The sequence below is a fragment of the Lynx rufus genome, unplaced genomic scaffold, assembly GCF_022079265.1.
Source record: "Lynx rufus isolate CCGP_SWC_20201006 ecotype Redwood Valley unplaced genomic scaffold, mLynRuf1.p SCAF_2, whole genome shotgun sequence".
Lineage (NCBI taxonomy): Eukaryota > Metazoa > Chordata > Mammalia > Carnivora > Felidae > Lynx > Lynx rufus.
The window spans coordinates 63384878-63409173 of NW_025814834.1; the positions used below are offsets into that span (position 1 = coordinate 63384878).

The window sequence follows — 24296 nt, forward strand, 5'->3', positions numbered from 1 at the left end:
TTATTTTGAGAGAGTGTGTGTGTGTGTGAGAGAGAGAGAGAGAGAGAGAGAGAGAGAGAGAGAGAGAGAGAGAGAGAGAATTCTCACACAAGTAGGGAAAGGGCAGAGAGGGAGGGAGTCAGTGTAGAGCCGGCGTGGGGCTCAAACTCACGAACCACGACATCATGACTAGAGCCGAAATCGAGTCAGATGCTTAACTGAGCAATCAAGGCACCCTCCTCCTCTTACTATTAATAATTAAATATTATTTCATTCACACTTCATTGATAGCTCTTATATCATTCTATTTTGTTGTTTACATTTCTGTCACCTTCTTGAGATAGCTGTTCAAGAACAGAAAACCTTATTTTATTCATTCCTCTAAAGCAGTGTATGTCTGGCATGAAAGAGCTCCTCAGTAAATGTTTAATAAATAAGTGAATGAATTTTTAATATATTTTACCATTCTTTTTAGAATTGCTTCAATTCTGCATAAACATTTGGATAACTATAAACCGATAGAGTTATTGAAGATAACTCGAGCACTGATTTTTCTCCATTTTCAAAATAAAGAGCTTTTTGTGAAACTCAGAGAATTACTGCATAGGTAAGGTTAAAATCAAAGTGTTTATTTATTTTATAATCTAGACTCAACATCTGTTTTGCTTGATTACGTAGAGAGTTGGAACTTTTGGAGGCAGAATTAAGTGGCTTATTATTTAAAATGTTAACACACTTGTCTCCTCCAATACCCATTTTGCAAGTGCTCATGCTTGGTATATTTTGAAATGAAGCCAGTAGGGCGAGGAGTTCCCTAGGGCATGAATAACGGCAAAAGCCAAGGCATTTTCCTTTCATGCAGGAATAGAATAACTACGAAAAATTGGAGCTGCCCAACAAGGCAAAACTCCATTTGGGAGCATTCATATTTAGGGGCCTTCAGTCTGCTTACTTGCCTATTTTAAGGCGTGTTAGATTGTCTTACGACATATTAAATTTTTTTAATTTCTACTTTTTAAAATAAGATATTAAGAATAATATTACTTACAAAAGCATTTTTGTATATAATTTAACATTTTCTGCTTTTCTATGGATATAACATTTGTATTTCAACTAGGAAGTTAGTTTTCCATTGATGTTTATGGAAATGGAGCCAAAATGGAGTTTTCCATTAAAATTTTTTTATTTTAATGATCAGAATAATGTCTTGAGTTAAACTAAAGCTAGATTAATCTTTTTCTCCTCCATTTTTCTATACTAGTTTGATTTAGTTTGATTTAGTTTGATTCCTGGAAGACCAGACATGGGATTCTATGCGATTAATCAAAAGACTGGCACGTAGTTCAAAATGATTTTTATTATAATAAAGGTATATGCTGTTAAGGTTCAGAAGGATTTGAACTGAAGAATAAGAGGTGGCACTTTATCAGGTGAAAATTTAGCTTAATAGGTATGTTAGTAGAAAGTTCACTCTTTTCTTGAAGAAATAACTTCCTTCTTATCAAGGTATTAATATGCAGGATTATTGTTTCCTCACCCTTTTCACATATAGCATGGACTTTTATTAGCCTCTGAATGAAGAATTTTATGTTCTAAATTTTCATAAACTGACCCAGGGACATGGTTTATTTGGTCTGCACAATGTTTTTTAAAAAGTTAAATTATAGAATACCGTTTGCCTCTAGGTATGTTAACAGAAAAATAAGAGCAGAAGTGGGATCATACAAGGGGATTCCACTTTACCTGTGATGTTTTATTTCCTTTATAGAATGACTTGAAGCAAATATGACAATGTTAAAATTTAGTAACTCTGAGTAGGGATGGCCCTTATATGTCTCTGTAATTTAAAATTTTATCCAAACCCTAATTGGGAGATGTTGTATGAAAATCATAGGTGCTCACTTTCCCCTATTTCAGTGCAAGCAATATTAAGTAGATGTTAGAAGGAACACAATTTAATTGAACTATTCACATAGATGTTTATACAAATAGCTCCTGAAACCATTCAGAGAACACGGGGAATTGATTTACTAGAATAATGTTGGTTTTTGGTGGCTTTTTTTTTTTTTTTTTTTTTACTGTATTGAAATATAATGTACATTTCTCCTCATTACTCTGCTTCCCCTGTCTCCCAGATTAACTGCTACACTTAGTTCTAACTGCATGGATTAGTTTTGCCTATTTTGTGTCTGGCTTCTTTTGGCTCAATATTATGTTTATGAGATTTACCCATGTTTTTGTTGTATGGTATTCTCTTTGTAAGAATATAACAAAAATATTTTTATTCATTCTATAGGCGGTGGATATTTTGTTTCCAGTTTTTGGCTATTATGAATAGTGCTGTTATGAATATCCTCATACATATCTTTTAGTAGATATATGTATGCACTTCTGTAGATATTTACCAAGGATTGTAATTGTTGGTTCATAGATTAAATATATGTTCATCCTCAGTAGATCCTGGTAAATGGTTTTCTAGAGTATCTGTACCAGTTTATATTCCCACCAGCAGAATGTGAGCATTCCTATTCCACGTCCCTGCCAACACTTGTATATTTTTATTTTCTAATTTTAGCCATACTGGTGGGTATGTGGTGATATTGTAAGGGAACACACATGCACATGTAAGTTTTGGAATTTGAGGAACTATTTCCAGGAAAAACATCAAGTAGAGGTTGAAGAGATTGTATCTGTTGGGAGTTTACTTTTAGACAAGTATCACAAGGTTGGCAAATATTGAGAGTTCTATCTCCTAGGTCAATTCTGCAGACAGATAAAGTTTTTCCCTTTACATAAAAGGGTGTATTTATTTTTTGTGGCTCTAAGAATAAAATATTCATTTAGTACTAATTGAGTACCTACTTTGTGTCAGGCACTGGGCCAAACATTGTATAACAATTATTTTGGAAATTTTGGAAAATAGAAAAAAGTATAAAGAAGAAAATAAAAATCATTCCTAAACTCATTCATCCACTGACAACAGTTTGTGATATATATACATTTGTGATAATACTTACACATGTGTGTATAAAATTTTTTTTCCCTCCACTATAGATGCTGGAGAGGATGTGGAGAAACGGGAACCCTCTTGCACTGTTGGTGGGAATGCAAATTGGTGCAGCCACTCTGGAAAACAGTGTGGAGGTTCCTCAGAAAATTAAAAATAGACCTACCTTATGACCCAGCAATAGCACTGCTAGGAATTTACCCAAGGGATACAGGAGTACTGATGCATAGGGGCACTTGTACCCCAATGTTCATAGCAGCACTCTCAACAATAGCCAAGTTATGGAAAGAGTCTAAATGTCCATCAACTGATGAATGGATAAAGAAATTGTGGTTTATATACACAATGGAATACTACATGGCAATGAGAAAGAACAAAATATGGCTCTTTGTAGCAACGTGGATGGAACTGGAGAGTGTCATGCTAAGTGAAATAAGCCATACAGAGAAAGACAGATACCATATGTTTTCACTCTTATGTGGATCCTGAGAAACTTAACAGAAACCCATGGGGGAAGGGAAGGAAAAAAAAAAAAAGAGGTTAGAGTGGAAGAGAGCCAAAGCATAAGAGACTCTTAAAAACTGAGAACAAACTGAGGGTTGATGGGGGGTGGGAGGGGAGGAGGTGGGAGGGAGGGGGGGGTGGGTGATGGGTATTGAGGAGGACACCTTTTGGGATGAGCACAGGGTGTTGTATGGAAACCAATTTGACAGTAAATTTCATATATTGAAAAAAAAATTTTTTGTCCCTCCTAGTTGAGATTAGTTTTGTATTCCCCCCCCCTTAACCTTACCCACTTAGCATTTTCTCACATCATTTAGAACTATTTGTAAATCTTTTTAATGACTGGATATTACCTATCATATGACTGTATCATAATTCACTTAAGTATTCCCTCATTGAATATTCAGTTTTTGAATGTTAGCCATGTAAAAATACGATGAATTAACATAACACAAATCTTTGCTAGCATCTTATTTATTTTTCTTTCATAATCCTATATATTTAAAAAATTAAAAAATTTGTTAATGTTTATTTATTATTGAGAGAGAGAGTGAGAGAGACAGAGAATGAATAGGGGAGGGGCAGAGAGAGAGGGAGACACATAATCCAAAGCAGGCTTCAGGCTCTGAGCTGTTAGCCCAGAGCCCGATGCAGGGCTCGAACCCATGAACTGTGAGATCATGACTCAAGCCGAAGTTGGATGCTTAACCAACTGAGCCACCCAGGAGCCCCAAAATAGGTTCATATTTGCCCACATTTTAGTTTATTTTCTTAGTCTAGTTTCCTAGACAGGAATTGACCATGTCAAATGATATTGTTGCTTTTTAGGTTTAAAATGCCTGTGTTGATGCACCCTTTCTAGCAATGACTATTATGATTATTTTAATGTGCTAATTTAATATTTTAAAAAGTAGCTCAACAACTTTGTTTTAATTTAGATTTGATTTTTTCTTCTAGTACGTCTAAGCTAAAAGAATCTTTAAAAGTTCTCGGTTTTTTATTTGCGATTTAACAACTGCTGTCCTGGTGGCAAGACTCTTACTTTGGGGGTGAGACTGTTATCATGGGAATTTGGGGAAAAAGGAGTAGAAAATGGGGTCACTTGTATGTTCTGTGTTTTCTGTTTTTTTAAGGTTGGACTTCCTATATAGCAGAAGTGGGAAGGGAACTAGTGTTACTGAGTGATCACAGTATGGCAGGGCCTGTGCTAGGTCATACCAGCTCCTGACAGGTCAGACCAAACTTTGAGCCCAAAATCTGTCACAAGCAACAGCCCTGGAAACATTGTTCTGACACTGATCTTTGGTTTGCTAGGGACTATGGTTTCATTTTTGCGTAAAATATTTGGGATGTGCCTTAGAAAATCTTAGGACTTCTCTTAGTAATCCTTTGTGGACCTGTCATCTTTGAATTTATCTAACCCTTCTTAAACTAACTTGTATTTTAAGCCTACCACATCTATTAATTATAATAATAATTATATATTCAGACTTTAAATATATTTCATTATTGTTGCTGATTTATTAATTTTGTTCTTTTCATTTTCTCCCCCTTCCTTTATAGTTATTTGAAAATTAGTGTTATACCTAGTGAGATTTCCATCCTGGTCTATGCCCTTTCCATTCTTCCATCTCCTTACCTAGATGAAGTGGAGGTATCTCGAATTGAAGCAGTTTTACCACAATGTGACCTAACTGACCTGAATAGTTTCGCCACATCTGTTTTAAGATGGATTCATTATGATCACACATATCTGGATAATACTACTGGGAAACAGCTGAAACTACTTCAAAAACTAGATCACTATGGTCTTCAGAGACTACAGAAATGCACCAATTTGAATCTGTTATGGGAAGAACTTAAATCTTTAAAAGGAGACTGGTTTGCTGAGTCACTTCTTGAAGAAACAGTTGCTACTTTACACCGTTTGATGGATGAAATTAATTACAAAAATGTGGCTGAGATTGCATCTTTTCTTTCTAGAACTAACTACCTCAGTACTTTGCTACTTGATAGGATAGCTTCGGTGGTCCTTCAGCAGACTGAAAAGGTGAAATTGAGTTTTATGTAGTTGTCAGTTTCTAAAAGAATAAGTTCATCGTAAGTACTTTGAGAACTTAATTGGAATTTGAAGTTTAAAAATTAAATTCTAGTGTTCGGTGCCACAGTTTGTTCTTCCTCTAAAGTTTCTTCCTCCCGCAGTATAGATTTGGGGAGATTAGCAGTCACCTTTTGGTTCACTACAATGTTTTTAGGATCTGTAGTCAACTTTCATTGTCTAGAAGGAAATACTTAATAGTAGTTGTATTAGGAAATGGAGTATGAATGATTTTTATTTTCTTTTTATTTTCTATAATCCTGTAATATTACTTTTACTAAGAACGACTCCATTCAAAAGCCCAAATGTGAAAAATGAGAAAAATATAAGCTGTACACTGACTTGTGTATTCTTAAATTGTCAGTGTGTTTTCTTACAGATTTGTTTCTGGAACTTACTTGTAAAATGTTGCTTTTTGGATTATGTGAGAAGAAGCTCACTTATTAAAATCTCTTGTATATATCAGATAAGGCTTTTACTTACGAGACGATATTTCTCCCAAATTAAAATAAAAATCTGTTGTACCTGGCAGTCATTAAGTTTTGGATGAATGAGTGAATAATGAAATTAAAAAATGAATCAATGAAAGAAAAATAAATGCTAATGATTATAAACTAATTAGCTTCCTTAATTACATTATATGATGGGTCTCTATAATGCGCTGATAGGATGGAAATTAGTGATACTATTTCCTATTCATTTTAATGACTAATGAATCCTGGAATAGGTTTTACACCTAACAAAATTAATTTGCATTTTATCTGATTAATTTTTTCTGCGTTGATACTAGAGTTACTAGAAACTAGTGGTAGGATTAAGTAGATTATAGCAGGGTGGAAAAATTAATAAGTAGTGCTGCATTTATCATTTTACTGTAGGCATGTTCATTTAACTCTCAGCACGTTAGAAAAAGATTTCTACCCAAAATAATAATTAGGTTAAAATTTTGTTTTGTTTTACTGAAGTTTAAACTGTAACATTTTGTTGTGTTTATACAGATCCACCCTTTTGCGATCCTTCCTATTATTCTTCCATTTAGCATCTTGAACTATGATCCACCTCAAAGTGATGAATTTTTTGGAATTTGCGTTCAACACCTTAATTCTTACTTAAGTAGGTATATTGTTTGGCAGTACATTGAGTAAGTAGGTTGGAGGATACCATTGCCATTGTGGTAAGAGATATCCTTCATTTAAGGGGTAACCATAACAGCCATGAGTTCTAGACCTAAAAAAAAGTTTGTACCCATTTTTGAAGCATTTTTATTATGAAAAAATGTCAAACTTGAAAAAATGGAAAGAATCAAAGAGCCCCTATATACTCAATGGGCAGATTTAGTAATTGTTAACATTTTATTATATTTGCTTTATTGTTTGTTTCTCTTGCTCTCTTACTTTTTTTCAGAGCCATTTCACAGTAAGTTGTGTTGTGATCCTTTACCCCTAATTGCTTCAGCATATACCTCCTAAGAATAATGACCTCTTCACCATAATAGTGTTATCACATCTAAGAAAATGAGTAGTCCCTAATATCTAATACACAGCCCATGGTTCCCCAAATTCTCTTCACAGTGGTTATTTTGGACCCAGGATCTAATCAAGGACCACCTATTGCATTAGGATGATACCTCTTTAGTCTCTTATAATCTAGATATTCTGTTTTTTTTTCCTTTCTCTTGTCATTGACCGATACTATGATATGAGAACTATGTCTGATACTACTTTGTCTGCAAATAGATAAGTAAAATGGGCTGTTGTGATATGTATATATTTAGTCATGAATGGGCGTATGCACGTGTGGCATTCATATACACCCTTTTTTAGTAACAGAATTATGTGTAGAAAGAGGAGACCTGAATCTGAGACTTAGAGTGTGCTCTCCCAGTTGTTCAGTCTTGTGTCCATCAGAAGGAAATGAAAGCATATCCTTTTTTTTTTTTAAATAAAATGTTTAAGAGAAGAAAGGTTGAGAAATATAGCTTTGATTTTTTTAAGACTTACTAACAGAATGTTTGGAAAATTCATGGGAGCCTTTATAAGTAAACTTTTAAATAATGGTATGATAATTTTCTTTATTTTGAATAAATATAATTTTGACAGGTTACTATTAACCTCATTTATGACTTGATTTTGATTTATTATTTTTTTTTTCAACGTTTATTTATTTTTGTGACAGAGAGAGACAGAGCATGAACGGGGGAGGGGTAGAGAGAGAGGGAGACACAGAATCGGAAACAGGCTCCAGGCTCTGAGCCATCAGCCCAGAGCCCGACGCGGGGCTCGAACTCACGGACCGCGAGATCATGACCTGGCTGAAGTCGGACGCTCAACCGACTGCGCCACCCAGGCGCCCCAATGATTTTGATTTATTAAATAGACTCAGCAAAAATATCCAGAAGAAAAGATTTAACATCTTTGTTGTCCTTTCTAAGAAGGACATTTGCTGTCAATAGGGACCCCTTCCTTCTCATCAGAAATGTCTCTTGGATGAGGCAAATCAGCTAAATAACCTTAGTCTTGTACTCTGGGACATGTGTCATGCTGTTGGGGGACAGGAAAGGGAGGAACTGCTATATGAAATCTGAGCTTCACATGTGTCTACACTCAGCCTGGATATTTGAGATCCCTACACAGCAGCACAGAATAGTAGTCTAGCCTCCACTTGCTGCTAACTGTGTGACTTTAGGCAAGTCATTTAACTTCTCTGTGCCTCTGTATACTTATTTACAAAGAGGAGATAATAATTGTTCCTGCCATATACTGAAGTGAGGTTTCAGTGAGTTAATATATATGTAAAGTTGGAATGACGCCTAACACATTCTCTTTTTTTTTAAGTTTATTTATGTATTTTGAGAGAGAGAGAGAGAGAGAGAGAGAGAGTGCACACACGAGCAGAAGAGAGGCAGAGAGCAGGGCAGAGAAAAAGGGAGGAGCCTAATGTGAGGCTTGATCTTATGACTGCAAGATCATGACCTGAGCGTTTATCTAGTCAGTGGCTCAACCAACCCAGCCACCCAGGCGCTGGGATACCTAACACATTCTGAACAATATTATATTGTTACCAATTTATAAAGACTAGGACCAGTTTTTACATACATCATTGACCTTTTGTTTTGAATTCTTTCTCTTTTCAAAGCAATTTAAAACACTTTTTATGGAAGTGAAATAATAATACAGGAACATTTACATATCCTTAGCATGTAGTATGAATTTATACAAGTTGAATCACCCAAGGAATCCGATCCAGGTGAAGAAACAGAGTATTACCACAGTATCCTTCTCTCCTGTCCCCCTTTCCTACTCTATTCCCACCCAGATGTAAGCACTTCACCACTATCCTGTCTTATTAACAGTATAGATGAGTTTTGTCAAGGCTGTGTTTGTATTTAAAAAAGGCTGTGTTTGTATTATTTTTTAAAAACCTGGTTTGAACTGAATAAAGTGTGTACTTACGTATATGTGAAGTGGCTGTACATTATAAATTTTTTAATGGTAATTTTGTTTTAGGTGTACTGGATCCTCTCATGTTAGTGTTTCTTGGTTTCTCTTTGGCCACACTTGAATATTTTCCAGAAGATCTGCTGCAGGCTATTTTTAACATTAAATTCTTAGCCAAAATGGATTCTCAACTTGAACGTATGTACCTATATTTTATCAAATTATTACTTGTGCTTTTAGCCAGGTTTCAACTCTACCTCTACTGAAGCACTCGAATGTTAATATATGTTTTTCTGTTTATAAAAGTATTTCCTGCTTCTTGTAGAAAATTTGGAAAACATAGAAAAGTATAAAAATGAAAGTAAGAGATTACTCATCATCTTTTGCCAAGTGAAACTACCACTTTAAATAATGTTTTGGAGTGTATCTTTTTTTCTGTATGTCTCCTGTTCTTATGTGTGTGTTTATATATCTATCTGTATTTTAAAACAAAATTTGGATTATTTATATATCACTTTTGTATGTTGCCTATGGTCATTGAACTATATTTTGAACAGTTCTGCATGCCATTAAGTATTTTTTGATGTCATGATTTTTTTAGTGTCTATATAATCTGCCATGATGTGAATGTGATAGCATTTGTTATCATGTAGGTTGTTTTCAATTCTTCATTATTATAAATAATGACTGTTATATATGAATCACTGACCTCATCTTTGTTTCTTTAGGATTGGTTCCTAATGTGAAATATTAGGTCAATGAAAATTCTTTGGTTGTATTTTTAAAAATGTAGTTCTAATGTTTGTGAGTAGTGAAAATGACATAAGAGTTGTTCCTAATCAAACCATTGAATAATTAAAAAATATAAAGCATGTGTGTGCAAATGAGATGATTTTATAATATGAGACTAAAAGTACTAACAAATAATGGGAATAAATGAATGTGAAAAACCTGTTAAAATCCATTAATATTTTATTTTTGCTTTCAGTTTTATGTTCATCTTTAAGTATGAGGGTCCAATTACGTCTTATGGAGTTAAATAGAGCTGTCTGCTTGGAATGCCCTGAGTATCAGATTCCATGGTTTCATGACCGCTTCTGCCAACAACAGTATAATAAAGGTTTGAGTTTTCTTTGGGTCAGACAGCAAAGTTTAATTCCAAAGTAAACTTTAGGTAGTACCTTGCTAAGCCTAACCATGACACCAGAGTTGCTGCGAGTGCCATGACCTATTTAGTAGAACCGTTTTGTAGGTGAGATTTGTGTTATAAGAATTTCTTAATATTTAGGACACTAATCCTCTTTTGGTAGAAAATACAGAACTTACATTGTTCTGAATTTAATATCATTGCATATGGTATTATACTGAAGCTCTTGATGAAAATACTAATCTTTGTTTTTTGGTTTGCAGAATTGGGATGATTTTTATTAAAAAATGGATTAACCTATTTTAAGTGAAGTAATTATTTTTATTTTCATAAAGATACTGGCAGCATGAATGGAGCACAACAGCAGATTTATAAAATGTTAGCAGAGGTGTTAGGAGGAACCAATTATGTAAAAGCCTCGGTTCTTACACCTTATTACCATAAAATAGGTAAGTATTTGGCAGGTTACTAGGTACTTTCAGAAGGCTAAACTAATTTTTTTTATAAAAGTTTATTTATTTATTTATTTATTTATTTATTTATTTATTTATTATTTTTTCTTATCACTCTAAGACCACTTTTTTATTTTATAATTATTTTTTTTAATATGAAATTAATTGTCAAATTGGTTTCCATACAACACCCAGTGCTCATCCCAACAGGTGCCCTCCTCAGTGCCCATCACCCACCCCCCCTCCCTCCCACCTCCTCCCCTCCCACCCCCCATCAACCCTCAGTTTGTTCTCAGTTTTTAAGAGTCTCTTATGCTTTGGCTCTCTCCCTCTCTAACTTTTTTTTTCCTTCCCCTCCCCCATGGTCTTCTGTTAAGTTTCTCAGGATCCACATAAGAGTGAAAACATATGGTATCTGTCTTTCTCTGTGTGACTTAATTCACTTAGCATGACACTCTCCAGTTCCATCCACGTTGCTACAAAGGCCAGATTTCATTCTTTCTCATTGTCAAGTAGTGTTCCATTGTGTATATAAACCACAATTTCTTTATCTATTCATCAGTTGATGGACATTTAGGCTCTTTCCATAATTTGGCTATTGTTGAGAGTGCTGCTATAAACATTGGGGTACAAGTGCCCCTATGCATCAGCACTCCTGTATCCCTTGAGTAAATTCCTAGCAGTGCTGTTGCTGGGTCATAGGGTAGATCTATTTTTAAAAGTTTTTTTTTTTTAATTTATTTATTATTTATTTTTGAGAAACAGAGTATGAGCAGGGGAGGGGCAGAGAGAGAGGGAGAATCGCAAGCAGGCTGCACGCTATAGGCACAGAGCCCCACGCGGGGCTCAAACTCACAAGCTGTGAGATCATAAACCAAAATCAAGAGTTGGCCGCTTAACCAACTGAGCCACCCAGGTGCCCCAGAAGACTGAACTAATTAAAGTTTCTACTTTGTCTCATCAAATGGAAATTTCCAAACAGACTGAAATAGAAGAGTACAGTGATTTCTCAGGTTCCCATGGTCCAGCTTTGATAACCGTCAGCATTTTGCTGTTTTTCAAAAAAAATTTTTTACTTATCTTTTACTAATTGTAGGTAAAACCCAGGGGCTCCTGGGTGGCTCAATCCATTAAGTGTCTGGCTTCGGCTGAGGTCATGATCTCACGGTCTGTGAGTTTGAGCCCCGCATCAGGCTCTGTGCTGACAGCTCAGAGTGTGGACCCTGCTTTGGATTCTGTGTCTCCCCCTCTCTCTGCCCCTCCCCCACTCATGCTCTCTACCCCCCCCCAAGTAAATAAACATTAAAAAATATTTTTAAAAAATTCTAAGTAAATCCCAGGTTCAGATTCACTGAACATTCCTAGATCTTCAAAAGTTCTTTTCCTCTCCACTAAGTACCCTGAAACAATTTCATTGTTTTAAGCTCATCATAAAAACTAAGTTGGATTATCAACCTGGATGAAGATTTCCATAGGTACGTATGATCAACTCTAACCTGGTTAACCTTGTTTCACAGTGGTCTAGTTGTAGAAGGCATTCTGATTTCATCATGGATGACATAAAGTTGGTTGGCCAGCTGATAAATTGGGTGGCAACATAAGATTTTTTTTTTTTAATAGCTAAATTTAGGGCACCTGGGTGGCTCAGTTGGTTAGGTGTCTGACTCTTGATCTCGGCTCAGGTCATGATCTTTCAGTTCGTGAATTTGAGTCCCACATTGGGCTCTGCACTGATGGCATGGAGCCTGCTTGGGATTCTGTCTCTTCCTCTCTCTCTGCTCCTCACCTACTTGTGTGCTCTCTCTCTCTCTCTCTCTCTCTCTCTCTCTCTCTCTCAAAATAAATAAATAAACTTTAAAAAATAGCTAAATTCAAATGTGGACTTAAAGGAAAAGATGAGGTTTTAAGAGGATTAACATAAACTTTATAAAATTTAGGATTAGAAAACTTCTGCATACATACAGGATGTTATAAAGTATTAAAAGCTTGATATAAACTAATACTGTAAATGGTTACCAAAAGTCAAATACTGTTTTAAACTATGTTATTAAGAATAACAAGAAAGTTAGTAGTTCCACTGTATTCTGGCCTTCAGACATATCTTAGTATTGTATTCTTCTTTTGAGCGTTACATTTTGTGAGAGTGACAAATAGGGCCTGGAAACAAAGGATCTAGAAATCATGTCTTACAACTAGAGAGGACAGGAACTGCACAGATTCCAGTCCCTGAGCAAGTTCCTAAACCTCCGAACTTTATTAGTTTCTTCATCTGTAAATGGGGATGATAATGTCCACTTAATAGGATTACCTGACATATTGCATGAAAAGCATTTAGCAGTGTCCTTGGAACATAGTGAGTGCTCAATAAATTTTATTTAACAAAGAAGCTAGGAATGTTTAATCTGAAAACTGGAAGAGTTATGGTGGGCATAACATAATGTTTTAAGGATTGCTATGTCAAAGAAGAAGTGGATATTTATCTCAAGAATAAAAATAAGGGAAAAAAAGGAGTATTTTACGTCAATATAAGAGTTTTATGAAAGATTTGTCAAAAAATGAAATAATGGTCTGCCTTGTGAAGAAGAAATGTTTGGGCAGAAATGGGTGATCCGATGGTGTGTGTGTGTGTGTGTGTGTGTGTGTGTGAGAGTGATTTTTGTATTCAGCCAAAGGCTGAACACAATAGTCATTAATACCCTCATCTTGTACTACAAAACACGTATTCTCAGTTGTTTGGTTTTATGTTAGTCAGGATTATATTTGGCTATGAGTGACAAAAATCCACAAATAATAGGAACTTAAAGTTATTTCCTTCTCCTGTATGTGTAACTGGCATCCAAGGCTGGGATGCCAGCTCCGTGAACATTGAAGTTCAGGATCCTTCTATTTTATTATAATTTACAACCTCAACATGTAGCTTCCACTTTTTGGTCCAAAATGACTCCTTCTACTTTATCACATCTATAATCTGAGCAGAAGGGGGAGGGAAGGAAAGGGAAGGGTGTCCCTTAAGTACCGTTCCTTGAAGTTGCATATACTGTTTGGGGGGGGGGTGCAGAGAGAGAGAGAGAGAGAGAGAGAGAGAGAGGGAGAGCATGAGCAGGAGAGGGACAGAGAGAAAGGGAGAGAGAGAATCCCAAGCAAGGTTCATACTGCCAACATGTGGAGTCTGACACGGGACTCTAGCCCACAAACTGTGAGACCATACCTGAGCCGAAATCAAGAGTTGGACGCTTAGCCAACTGAACCACCCAGGCGCCTCTGCACATACCGCTTTTAATTATACCCCATGGCCACACTTGGCTATGTGTAAGTTAAGAAAATGTGGTTTTTATTCCGGGTTATGTACTCAGCTAATTCTATTATTAAAAATGAATGGAAGTATTAGGTATTGGGGGACGACCTACACCCTGTGACAGGGTTGTTTTAAAAGATTGACATAGATCTTCCTTGGCTTACCATGGGGTTATATCCCAGGAGACCCATTTTACATTGGAAATATTGTGAGTCAAAAATGCATTTAATACATGTAACATGCTGAACATCACAGTTTAGCTTAGTTTACCTAAAATGTGCTCAGAACACTTACATTAGCCTACAGTTGGGCAAAAACATCTATCACAAAGCCTGTTTTACAGTAAGGTATTGAATATCTCATATAATTTATTGAATACTGTACTGAACGTGAAAAACAGGATGGTTCTGTGTCAGTTGTCAGTCCTCACTATTGCTGCCCAGCATCAAAAGAGATTATTGTAGTGCATGTTAGCCCACGCAGGATCCAAATTAAAAATCTGAAGTATGGTTTCTATTGAATGCTTATCACTTTTGTACCATTGTAAAGTTGAAAACTCACAGATTGGGGACTGTGTCTTCATACTCCTGTTAATCTGCATTGTTTAAAATATATGTGTATTTTGGGGCACCTGAGTGGCTCAGTCGGTTAAGCATCTAACTCTTGATTTTTCTTGATGGTTTGTGATATCGAGCCCTGCGTCGGGCTCTGCACTGACAGGAGCCTGCTTGGGATTCTCTCCCTGTCTCTCTGCACCCTCCCCCCGACCCCATTTTACTCCCTTTCTCCCTCTCTCTCTCTCAAAATAAATAAACATTAAAAAAATTATATATTTCTATATTTTAAAATATACTCCTGTAAAAATAATGCACTAAAGGAAGGAAATGCACTAAAGTATGAATGTGAAAATGGTGGGTAACTCCATCTCATAATTTAAAATTATTGAGCACCAGCTTTGTGATAGGCACTGTGACTGGCTCTTCTTTCCTGTTACTGCATTTTATTATTTTTGTTAATGTTTCTTTCTGATTAGAGTCACATCTATGTAAAACATTTGGAAAATACAGAAAAGAAAAAAGTAAAAAAAAAATCATGGATTACAAATCATGCATAACATGTAATTAGTACTGAAACCAGGATTACTATATCCCATTGTATTTCCAACTCATGTTTGTACTTCCTGCTGTCAAGAGGCTTATTTTTATGTGAAAATGTATATAAATCATTAAAATAAGGTTTAACTGGTAATATTTGTGTATATGGATATGGCATAATTAAGACAGTATAATAGTATGATTAATAACTGTGGATTGGAAGCATTGCTTAGGGTTTTAAAAACCCATATTAAAAAATTTTTTTAATGTTTATTTATTTTTGAAGGAGAGAGAGACAAAGTGTGAGTGGCGGACAGGCAGAGAGAGAGGAGAAGCAGAACCCCAAACAAGCTCCAGGCTCTGAACTGTCAGCACTGAGTTTGGCACGGGGCTTGAAGTCACCAGCCATGAGATCATGACCTGAGCTAAAGTCGGATGCCCAACCAACTGAGCCACCCAGGTGCCCCCAAAAAAGACACACATTTTTACGAGACCAGTGCTCTAACCCCTGAGCTACGGAGCCTCAAGACACACATTTTTAAAAAAATTACAAAATATATACTTAAAAAACCCAGAAAGTACAGATAACAAAAAAGAATTACCATGTTTAATCATTGTTTACTTTTACTGTGTGTTTTTCTAACTTGTTTAAAACAAAAAAGGGCTTATTCTATATAGTAGTTGTAGCTATGTTTACATATTGTAAATATTTTTCTGTGCCCATAGATATATATTATTTTTAGTGACTTCATACATATTTCATTGAGTGAGTATGTGATGTTTATTTAATCCTTAGATTTTTTTGAGGATATTTTGTTGGTACACGCAGCTGTCAAACAATGCTGCAGTTTCATACAACAACAGCAATAGCAATTGATATAACTACATATTGTTTCTTACATGTTAGATGCCGTCTTCAATGCTTTATATATAATAAACTTCTTTATTATGCCCTTACTAGATACATAAATTATTCTATTTCATATATTAGGAAATTGAGGCCCAGAGACATTATTGTGTGCCCAAGGTTATATAGTTGGCAAATGGCTGAGCTAGTATTTGACCTAGGCATTATAGCTCCAGAATGCGTTCCCTCAATGAGAGAACTATATTTCATGTTTGATACTTAACTTGAAGTTGCTTCAGTGCCTCAGTTTCCCTTATGTATAAAAAGCAGATAACTAAACCTACTCTTTCCTCCTTTTCATTTGTTGTTTCTTTTTTCATTTCAGTCCTGTTTTTTTTTTCTTGGTTTAAATATTTTTACCATTGTTCTTATTACAAAAAAATTTCAAAACAAGTACAAAGATAGAATAGCATGATGAACCTCCACCCAGCATCAACAGTTATCAAAATTCACTTGATCCTTTTCAAGCAAATCAGACATACCATCTTAAAATGTATATCTAAAAAGATGCATAACCACAGTACCATCATGAACACCCCTATAGCCATTCATAATAATTTTTTAAATGTTTATTTTTGGGGACCCTGGGTCGCTCAGTGGTTCCTGGGATCAAGCCCCCCAGGTCGAACTCTGTGCTGACAGCAAATGCCTGCCTGGGATTCTCCCTCTCCCTCTCTCTGCCTGTCCTCTGCTCATTCTCTCTCTCTCTCTCTCTCTCTCTCTCTCATAAGTAAGTAAACTTAAAAAAATATGTGTTTATTTTTGACAGAGTGCGTACGTGAGAGCTTGGGCGGGGCAGAGAGAGAGAACAGGATCCGAAGTGGGCTCTGCTGACAGCAGAGAGCCGGATCACAGGGCTGGAACTCAGGAACTGTGAGATCATGACCTGTCCAAATGAAGGTTGGACCATGACCAAATGAAGTTGGACGTTTAACCAACTGAGCCATCCAGGCGCCCCAATAATTTCTTAATATCACATAGCTTGTCAATGTTTGAATGTCTCAATTGTCTTTTGTATGTTTTATTTTACTGTTTATTTTTTGAAATTGGAATCCAAACATTACATTTTTAAGTTCTACTTTTCTCTTTTCCCCTTACAATTTATTTATTGAAAGAAATTTTTTTTCACTATCTAGACTTTTCCAGTTGCAACCCTGTTGTATCATTCAACAATGCTCCTGCATCCCTTGTTTTCCTGTAAGCCAGTCCTTAGGTCTAGGGGCTTAATTAGATTCAGGCTAGATTCCTGTCATTTATTTATTTTGCCCAGACTATTTCATAAGTGGTATGAACTTGTTAGTGCATCATATCAGAAGACACACTATGCTGGTTTTCTTATTTTTATTATATTAAAGATTCATCAGCTTATCCATTAGAAAGTTCTCCTATCAGTTTTTCACCTACAGATTTTATTAGCCATTAAAATTATTGTCTAAATCCATCATTCGTTAGGGGTGGTAAAGTAGTGATATTCTGTATCATTTCTTCTGCATTAGCTGGATTTTGTCTAAAAAGAACTTACCCATATCAACTATTTAGTTACTCTCATGTACAGTTCCTGCAGGAAAGACAGGATACATGTTTGAAACTTTCCCTCAGATGAGTGGGTTTAGCTTTCTCCAAATGTTACCAGGAGATTTAAGAGGATTAAAATAAAACTTAATGTGATTTGGCCTGTACCAGTGCTAAATATAACTCCATGCTAAATCTAGTTTAGTAATACTTGTTGGTTGATTTTTATTGATTGATTTTCAAAGACAGGTGCCATTGGACCAGATCTTATAAAATAAGTTGGGTAATTAGGGAGGTACATCATTCTTTCTTTGTGTCTATAGATATGTATGTCTCTATATATGTATATACATGTCTAAAATATATCTTTAGGGCGCCTGAGTGGCTCAGTCGTTTAGGTGGCCAACTCTTGATTTCGTCTCAGGTCACGATCTTACAGTTTGTGAGTTTGAGCCCTGCATCAGGCTCTGCACTCACAGCGCAGAGCCTGCTTCGGATCCTCTGTCTCCCTCTCTCTGCCCTTTCCTCACTCACACTCGCTCTCTCTCTCTCTCTCTCTCCCTCCCCCTCTCTTTCTCACTCTCTGTCTCTCTCTCAAAAATAAATGTTAAAAAAATTTTTAAGTAAATAAAATGTATCTTTAAACCTATACCTGTAGGAATTTACTTAATTCATACTGTTGATTCCTGTACTTCCTTAGATTTTGAGTGTATCTTGGATAAAAGAAAAAAACCTCTTCCATATGGAAGCAATAGTATAACTTTGGGAAAACTACCAGAAATGCACTGGGAATCAAATACCCAAATAACTGGATCAACACTGCCACCAGGAGCTGAAAGGTATCTTATTTCTTAGTTTCAGATTTTGTTAAACGTTAAATTTGGCATAACTTAATGAACTCTGTTAACAAGAATTAATTGTAGGAGTATCTGCTGCTCATATCATCTTTTCCTGTGTCTTTGCTTTTCATGTGTCTTCTGACTTACTGTCTGTCCTTTGCTGTCCAAAGCTTAGCAATCTAACTAAAGTGCTAACCCTCTGATTGTCCTCAGTGGAAGTAAATAGTATCTTCTTTGGAGCTCCCATACATCTCTACTTATCTCATAGCACTTAGCCACTTCCTACACTGCATTACAGTTACTTAATATGTATCACATGTTTTGTTAGACTATAAGCTGTATCTCTTTATGTTTGTGTCCCTCACAGTGCCTTCCATATGGTAGTTGCATAATAAATATATGTTGGACAAGGAAACAAATGAGAAAGCGTGGAAATTTTTACTATAATGTGGTGTAAATTCTAATGAATAGCGTTATTTGTCCCTAGTTACCAATTTAAGTAGAATAATAACTTAGCATACTCATATATTCATTTGGTTTTTGTTAATTTATGGAGATGTAACTTTGTTCCTGAAACGCTTATAATTACTTAGTTTTTCATTTTGATTTCAGAAGTAAATATATATATTTTTAATCTTGTGTAGGATTGCTTTGGAATTTTTGGATTCAAGAGCTTTTTGTAGAAACATCCCTCACTTAAAGGGGAAATCTGCTATGAAAAAACGACATTTGGAAATTTTGGGGTATCGTGTAATTCAGGTATGAAATACTGATGTAATTCTGCCCCTAAAGAACTCAGAAAACTAGATGTACATGTGTTTTCTTTTTTTTTTAATTGGAGTATAATTAACATACATTTTTATATTCATTTCAGGTATACAACATGATTCAACAATTCTATACATTACTCAGTGCTCACCACAATTAAGTGTAGTGATCATCTGTCCTCAAACATTTTGCAGTCTTCCAGACTAAATTCCCTATGCTCTACTTTTCATCTCCATAATTTATTTATTTTGCAAGTAGAAGTTTGTACCTCTTAATCCCCTTTATCTATTTCACCCTTCCCCTCCACCCATCTCCTCTCTGACAGGTGGTTACCTGTTTGTTCTCTGTATTTAAGAATCTGGTGTTTGGGACTCTTGGGTGGCTCAATTAGTTAAGCGTCGGACTCTTAATTTGGCTCAGGTCATGATCTTACGGTCATGAGACAAAGCCCTGTGTTGGGCTCTGAGCTGTCAGCAGAGATTTTCTCTCTCCCTCTGCCCCTCCCTCACTTGCATGCATGCACACGCATGTGCTCACTCTCTCTCTCTCTCTCTCAAAAAAAAAAAAAGAGTCTGGTTTTTTGGTCTCTTTTTTTCTTTGTTCATTTGTTTTGTTTCTTAATCACACATGAATGAAGTCATAATGGTATTTGTCTTTCTCTGTCTGACGTATTTAACTTAGCATTATACTCTCTAGGTCCATCCAGTATGTGTTCCCTTTTAATGTGACAGTTCTAGAATTACCTTTTTTTTAATATTAAAAAAACAGTTATATTAAAATATCTCCAAAACAGACATTCTCCATGTTTTTTGAATAGGAAATAAAAATCATTTATTTTATTATCTGTAGAAGATCTGTTGGTTTTTATATTTATTTATCTTACAAGAGAGAGAGGCACTGTGGAGATGGGTAGAGATACAAGAGAAAAAGGTTAGTGTGTGTATGTAGGAAAGGTACACAGGAAAAAATGTCCACTGTTGGTATTGTAGGAACAGGAAGGTGAAAGTAGCCGTGAGGCAGAAGGAGGTATCTGGGCTTTATCTGGAAGAAGGACCCACCTGGCTTCTGAAAATGGTTTATGCTTATGTGAGCTAATTTAATAGGCTCCTACAGTTTGGCTTAGTAGTGCTTACAAGTCTTCTCTGATGCTTTTTGTTGTTGCTTTAAAACTTTAAATTCAAACTACGTTGCGTATTTTACAGATCCCTCATTTTGAATGGAACTCTATGGCACTGTCAACAAGGGAAGCTCGGATGGACTACCTGAGAGAATGTATATTTGGAGAAGGCAAATCATGACTGTAGTTTTAAATTAAAATTCGTGATGCTGGTGTGCCACATTTGAACTTATTTTAATTAAGGGGCCTGACTCAACTGAAAAATGATAGTACAGAATTGACTGATTTCAAGGTCAATTGAATACCTATTAAACAGACATTTTACTTTCTCCAATACTTAATCTTTCTCTACTATCTGGTTGGGAAATTGTATAAAATTCTTAATATAAAAGACTTGTAGCTTTGAAGAAACTTGAATCGTTTACAGTTCATTCTTTGAGGGCCTACTAAGTGTCAGTAACTGTTTTAGGTGCCGGGAATACAGCAGTGCATATTGTGTATCTGCCACAGGTGGCCAGTGAGGTAGGAGGGAAAGTCATAGGTACTAACACTTCCTAGAAGCCAAGTAGAGAAAGCATTTCAAGGAGGGAGAGGTGAGCAGTTGTATCAGATGCTGCCATCAGGTAAAATGAGGACTGGGAAATGACTGTTGAATTTAGCAACATGAAAATCATTGGTAACCTTGAAAAGAGTAGTTTTGGTGAAGTGCTAGGTGTGAAAGCCTGACTGGTTTAATAGAAAGCAGGAGGAGACAGGATTTTTTTTTTTTTTTTTTTTTTTTAATAAATAAATGGAAGTAAAGAAATGGAGTGGTAGCTGAGGGGGAAAGTGACCAGTCTTTTTTTTTTTTTTTTTAAATGTTTGTTTTTGAGAGAGAGTGCAAGTGGGGAAGGAGCAGAGAGAGAGAGGGTGTGGGACAGATGATCTGGAGCGGGCTCTGTGTGGACAGCAGAGGGCCTGATGTGGGGCTCGAACTCACAAACCACGAGATCATGACCTGAGCCGAAGTCAGACACTCAACCGACTGAGCCACCCGGGCACTCCAGAAAGTGGACCAAACTTGACCTGGTCTGATCGTATACATGCTGGGGGAATAACGATTTTCTCTTGCCTTACAACACATTTATTTAATAAAATAGTAACTAGGGACCTACTATGGGACGTAATCCCTAGCCCTTCTTCCAAGTGTGGTGTATTTGTGCTCAGCAGAAAGCCATGTTGTAACTATCCTCAGGCTACTTGGTGTAAGTGCAGGTAATTAGCATTTGAAGCTTGCTATCTTCTGACTTCTTGACCTCCTAAATTCATTCTGTCCCAAAGTAAGTTGGTAGCCAGAATGCCTTGAGTCTTAAGCATAGCTATAAAACATGTGTCCTGGGGCACGTGGTGGCTCAGTCGGTTGAGCGTTCAGCTTCCGATCAGGTCATGGTCTTGTGGTTCATGGGTTTGAGCCCCATATTGGGTTCTCTCCCGTAAGCGCAGGGCCTGCTCTGGATCCTGTGCCCTTCTCTCTCTGCCCCTCCTCAACCCGCTCGCTCTTTCTCCCAAAAATAAACATTTAAAAAAAGCAAAACCAAACATGTGTCCTGCGTGGATTTTGGTGTGTTGATATTTGATTTAGGTTTAGTTGAAGCACTTGTTTAAAATATTATTACTTTGCATGGTGTGAGATGCAATACATAACAGTAAGCAAAAAAAAAAAAAAAAAAAAAAAAAGTAAGCACTTTAAGAATAAAATGATTAGACTGGGGCACCTGGGTGGCTCAGTTGGTTAAGCGTCCAACTTCGGCTCAGGTCATGATCTCACGGTTCGTGAGTTCGAGCCCCATGTGGGGCTCTGTGCTGACAGCTCAGAGCCTGGAGCCTGCTTCAGATTCTGTGTCTCCCTCTCTCTCTCTCTGCCCCTCCCTCACTCATGCTCTGTCTCTTTCAAAAATAAATAAAAACGTTAAAAAAATTAAAAAAATGGTTAGACTGAGGAGGATTATAAATTGTTTTCTTTGGATATAAATGAAAACCTAGTTATTGTGTACTTTGATATAAATGAAATGTTTGGATATAAATGAAAACCTAGTTATTGTGTACAGGGAAATCTTGATTAAATGACCCTGATGTACCTTTCACTCACGTAATGTGACTTCTAGTGTACCACATCTTGTACTCTCCTTCCTCTAGGCTGCCCTACCCAAATGGTTTTATTTATGTATATATTCTTACATATTTTTGTTTGATGATCTTTCTATTTAAATAACTGGAGTTGTTATAAACAAAACATTCTTTTTTTTAAAGCATTCTTTTTTCATTGAGATATAATTCATATACCATAAAATTCACCCTTTTAAAGTATACAATGCAGTGGTTTTCTAGAGTATTCACAAGTTTGTGCAACCATTACCACTATTTAATTCCAGAACATTTCCATCATCCCAAAGCATTATTTTTACAACGTAATATCATGTCTGTGTCGGTCTGCACTCTCTCCCCAACACGGGGCTTGAACTCACAACCCTGAGATCAAGACCTGAACTGAGATCAAGAGCTGGACGCTTAACCAACTGAGCCACCCAGGCATCCCTGTCTTGCTTTTATAGTAAGCACTTCCTCTTACAGTTTTATCACTCAGGTTTGCATCTCTAGACACCATAATTTGCCTCCCCACAACCTTTTAAATGTGTCTTAATCTAGAAGTATCCCACACCATCCCTTTCTCTTCGAAACAGTTTATCTGCTGAACAACCTGTAGAATTTCCCACCTTCAGGATTTGTTGATTATATAATCCTGGATAGTTTAGAATAGTTTCTGTCAATACAGAAAAGTAGCCAGGATTCTACTTCAAAGATCCAAAATAAAACTGATTTTTATTGGATATGTTTCCATATTTATGGTAGAGACAATAAAACTGTATGAACACTCATCTGTTCTTTATGAAATTGCTTGACAAATAATAATGGAATACTCCAAATTAGTTCCAAGTCAGATTTCTCAGAAAGCGACATGTGTGAGGCTAGAAGTCGAACATGTCTGCAAAAGCATGTGAAACCCACAAACGACGATTACTTGGTGACTTGCACAGTTGAATGTGATGGCTGTGGACACACTGAAGAGCCAGCCTAGTGCATATACTAACAACAAACAGCTTGAGTATAGGGTTTCACATCCTAGAAAATGCAATAATACAGTCATCTTTCCGTTTTTTTTTTTCTTTTTCTTTTAAAAGTTTGTGTTTGAGAGAGGGAAAGCATGCACATGCACCTGAGCAGGGACCAAGAAGAGAGAGAATCCCAGGCAGGCTTTGTGCTGTTAGTGCAGAGCCCCATGTGAGGCGTGATCTCATGAACTGTGAGATCATGACCTGAGTGGAAATCAAGAATTGGACACTTACCTGACTGAGCTGCCCAGGCACCCCAGTCACCTTTCTATCAGAAATTTGCAAATAGGTAGCTCTTTCATGGAATATATAGATAAAACTTAAACCGACAAATACACAAATATACACCTCACTGGCCCCAACTTCTGCCCAGCAATTAAAGAATCAGTTCATTTCCTAAGGACAGTCCCCAACCCTCCTATCACAGACACTGTAGTTAATGGCTTGAAGACTGGTTTACTGGTTTTAACCAAATTTTTTAAAAAAGTTTATTTATTTATTTTGAGAGAGAGAGAGAGAGAGAGAGAGAGCAGGAGGGGCAGAGAGAGAACCCCAAGCAGGCTCTGCACTGTCAGCACAGAGCCCAATGCGGGGCTGGAACTCAGGAACTGTGAGATCATGACCTAAGCTGAAACCAAAAGTTGGACGCCTAACCGACTGAGTCACCCAGGTACCCCCCCAAAAAAATTAAATTTGATTTAAATCATAAACAATATACTAGTGTCACAAAAGGAATGGAGAAAAAAAGAAAGACCACTTAAAGTTGACTACTTAGAGGTTTTTTCCCCTTCAAATGAAACCCATTTATTATACTTTTTAAATAGCATTTCCAAAGTTTTCTCATGGTATGTAATCTTTAATATAATGCATAGAATCTTGTCATATCTTGAAGCACGAGGGAAAGTTTTTGACATTTTAAACATTAAAAAATGTAGATGTACATGTTTCATTCTCCAATTTCATTTATAATAGAAAATGAGTGTAAAGTTAC

The 24296-nt window shown here is 36.3% G+C and overlaps 1 protein-coding gene across 2 annotated transcripts in view; it reads left to right on the forward strand.

Moving 5' to 3' along the window:
• Positions 1-21026, forward strand: part of FASTKD1 (FAST kinase domains 1) — a 48843-nt gene extending 27817 nt beyond the window's left edge. For both annotated transcript variants that reach the window (XM_047084482.1, XM_047084483.1), the window contains 9 exons: positions 455-586; positions 5054-5540; positions 6587-6701; positions 9095-9223; positions 10014-10145; positions 10508-10621; positions 18133-18271; positions 18916-19030; positions 20242-21026. In XM_047084482.1, coding sequence (XP_046940438.1) covers positions 455-586; positions 5054-5540; positions 6587-6701; positions 9095-9223; positions 10014-10145; positions 10508-10621; positions 18133-18271; positions 18916-19030; positions 20242-20337 — 1459 coding nt within the window. In that variant the 3' untranslated portion in view covers positions 20338-21026. The remainder of the gene's footprint in view (positions 1-454; positions 587-5053; positions 5541-6586; positions 6702-9094; positions 9224-10013; positions 10146-10507; positions 10622-18132; positions 18272-18915; positions 19031-20241) is intronic.
• Positions 21027-24296: the final 3270 nt, after the last annotated feature.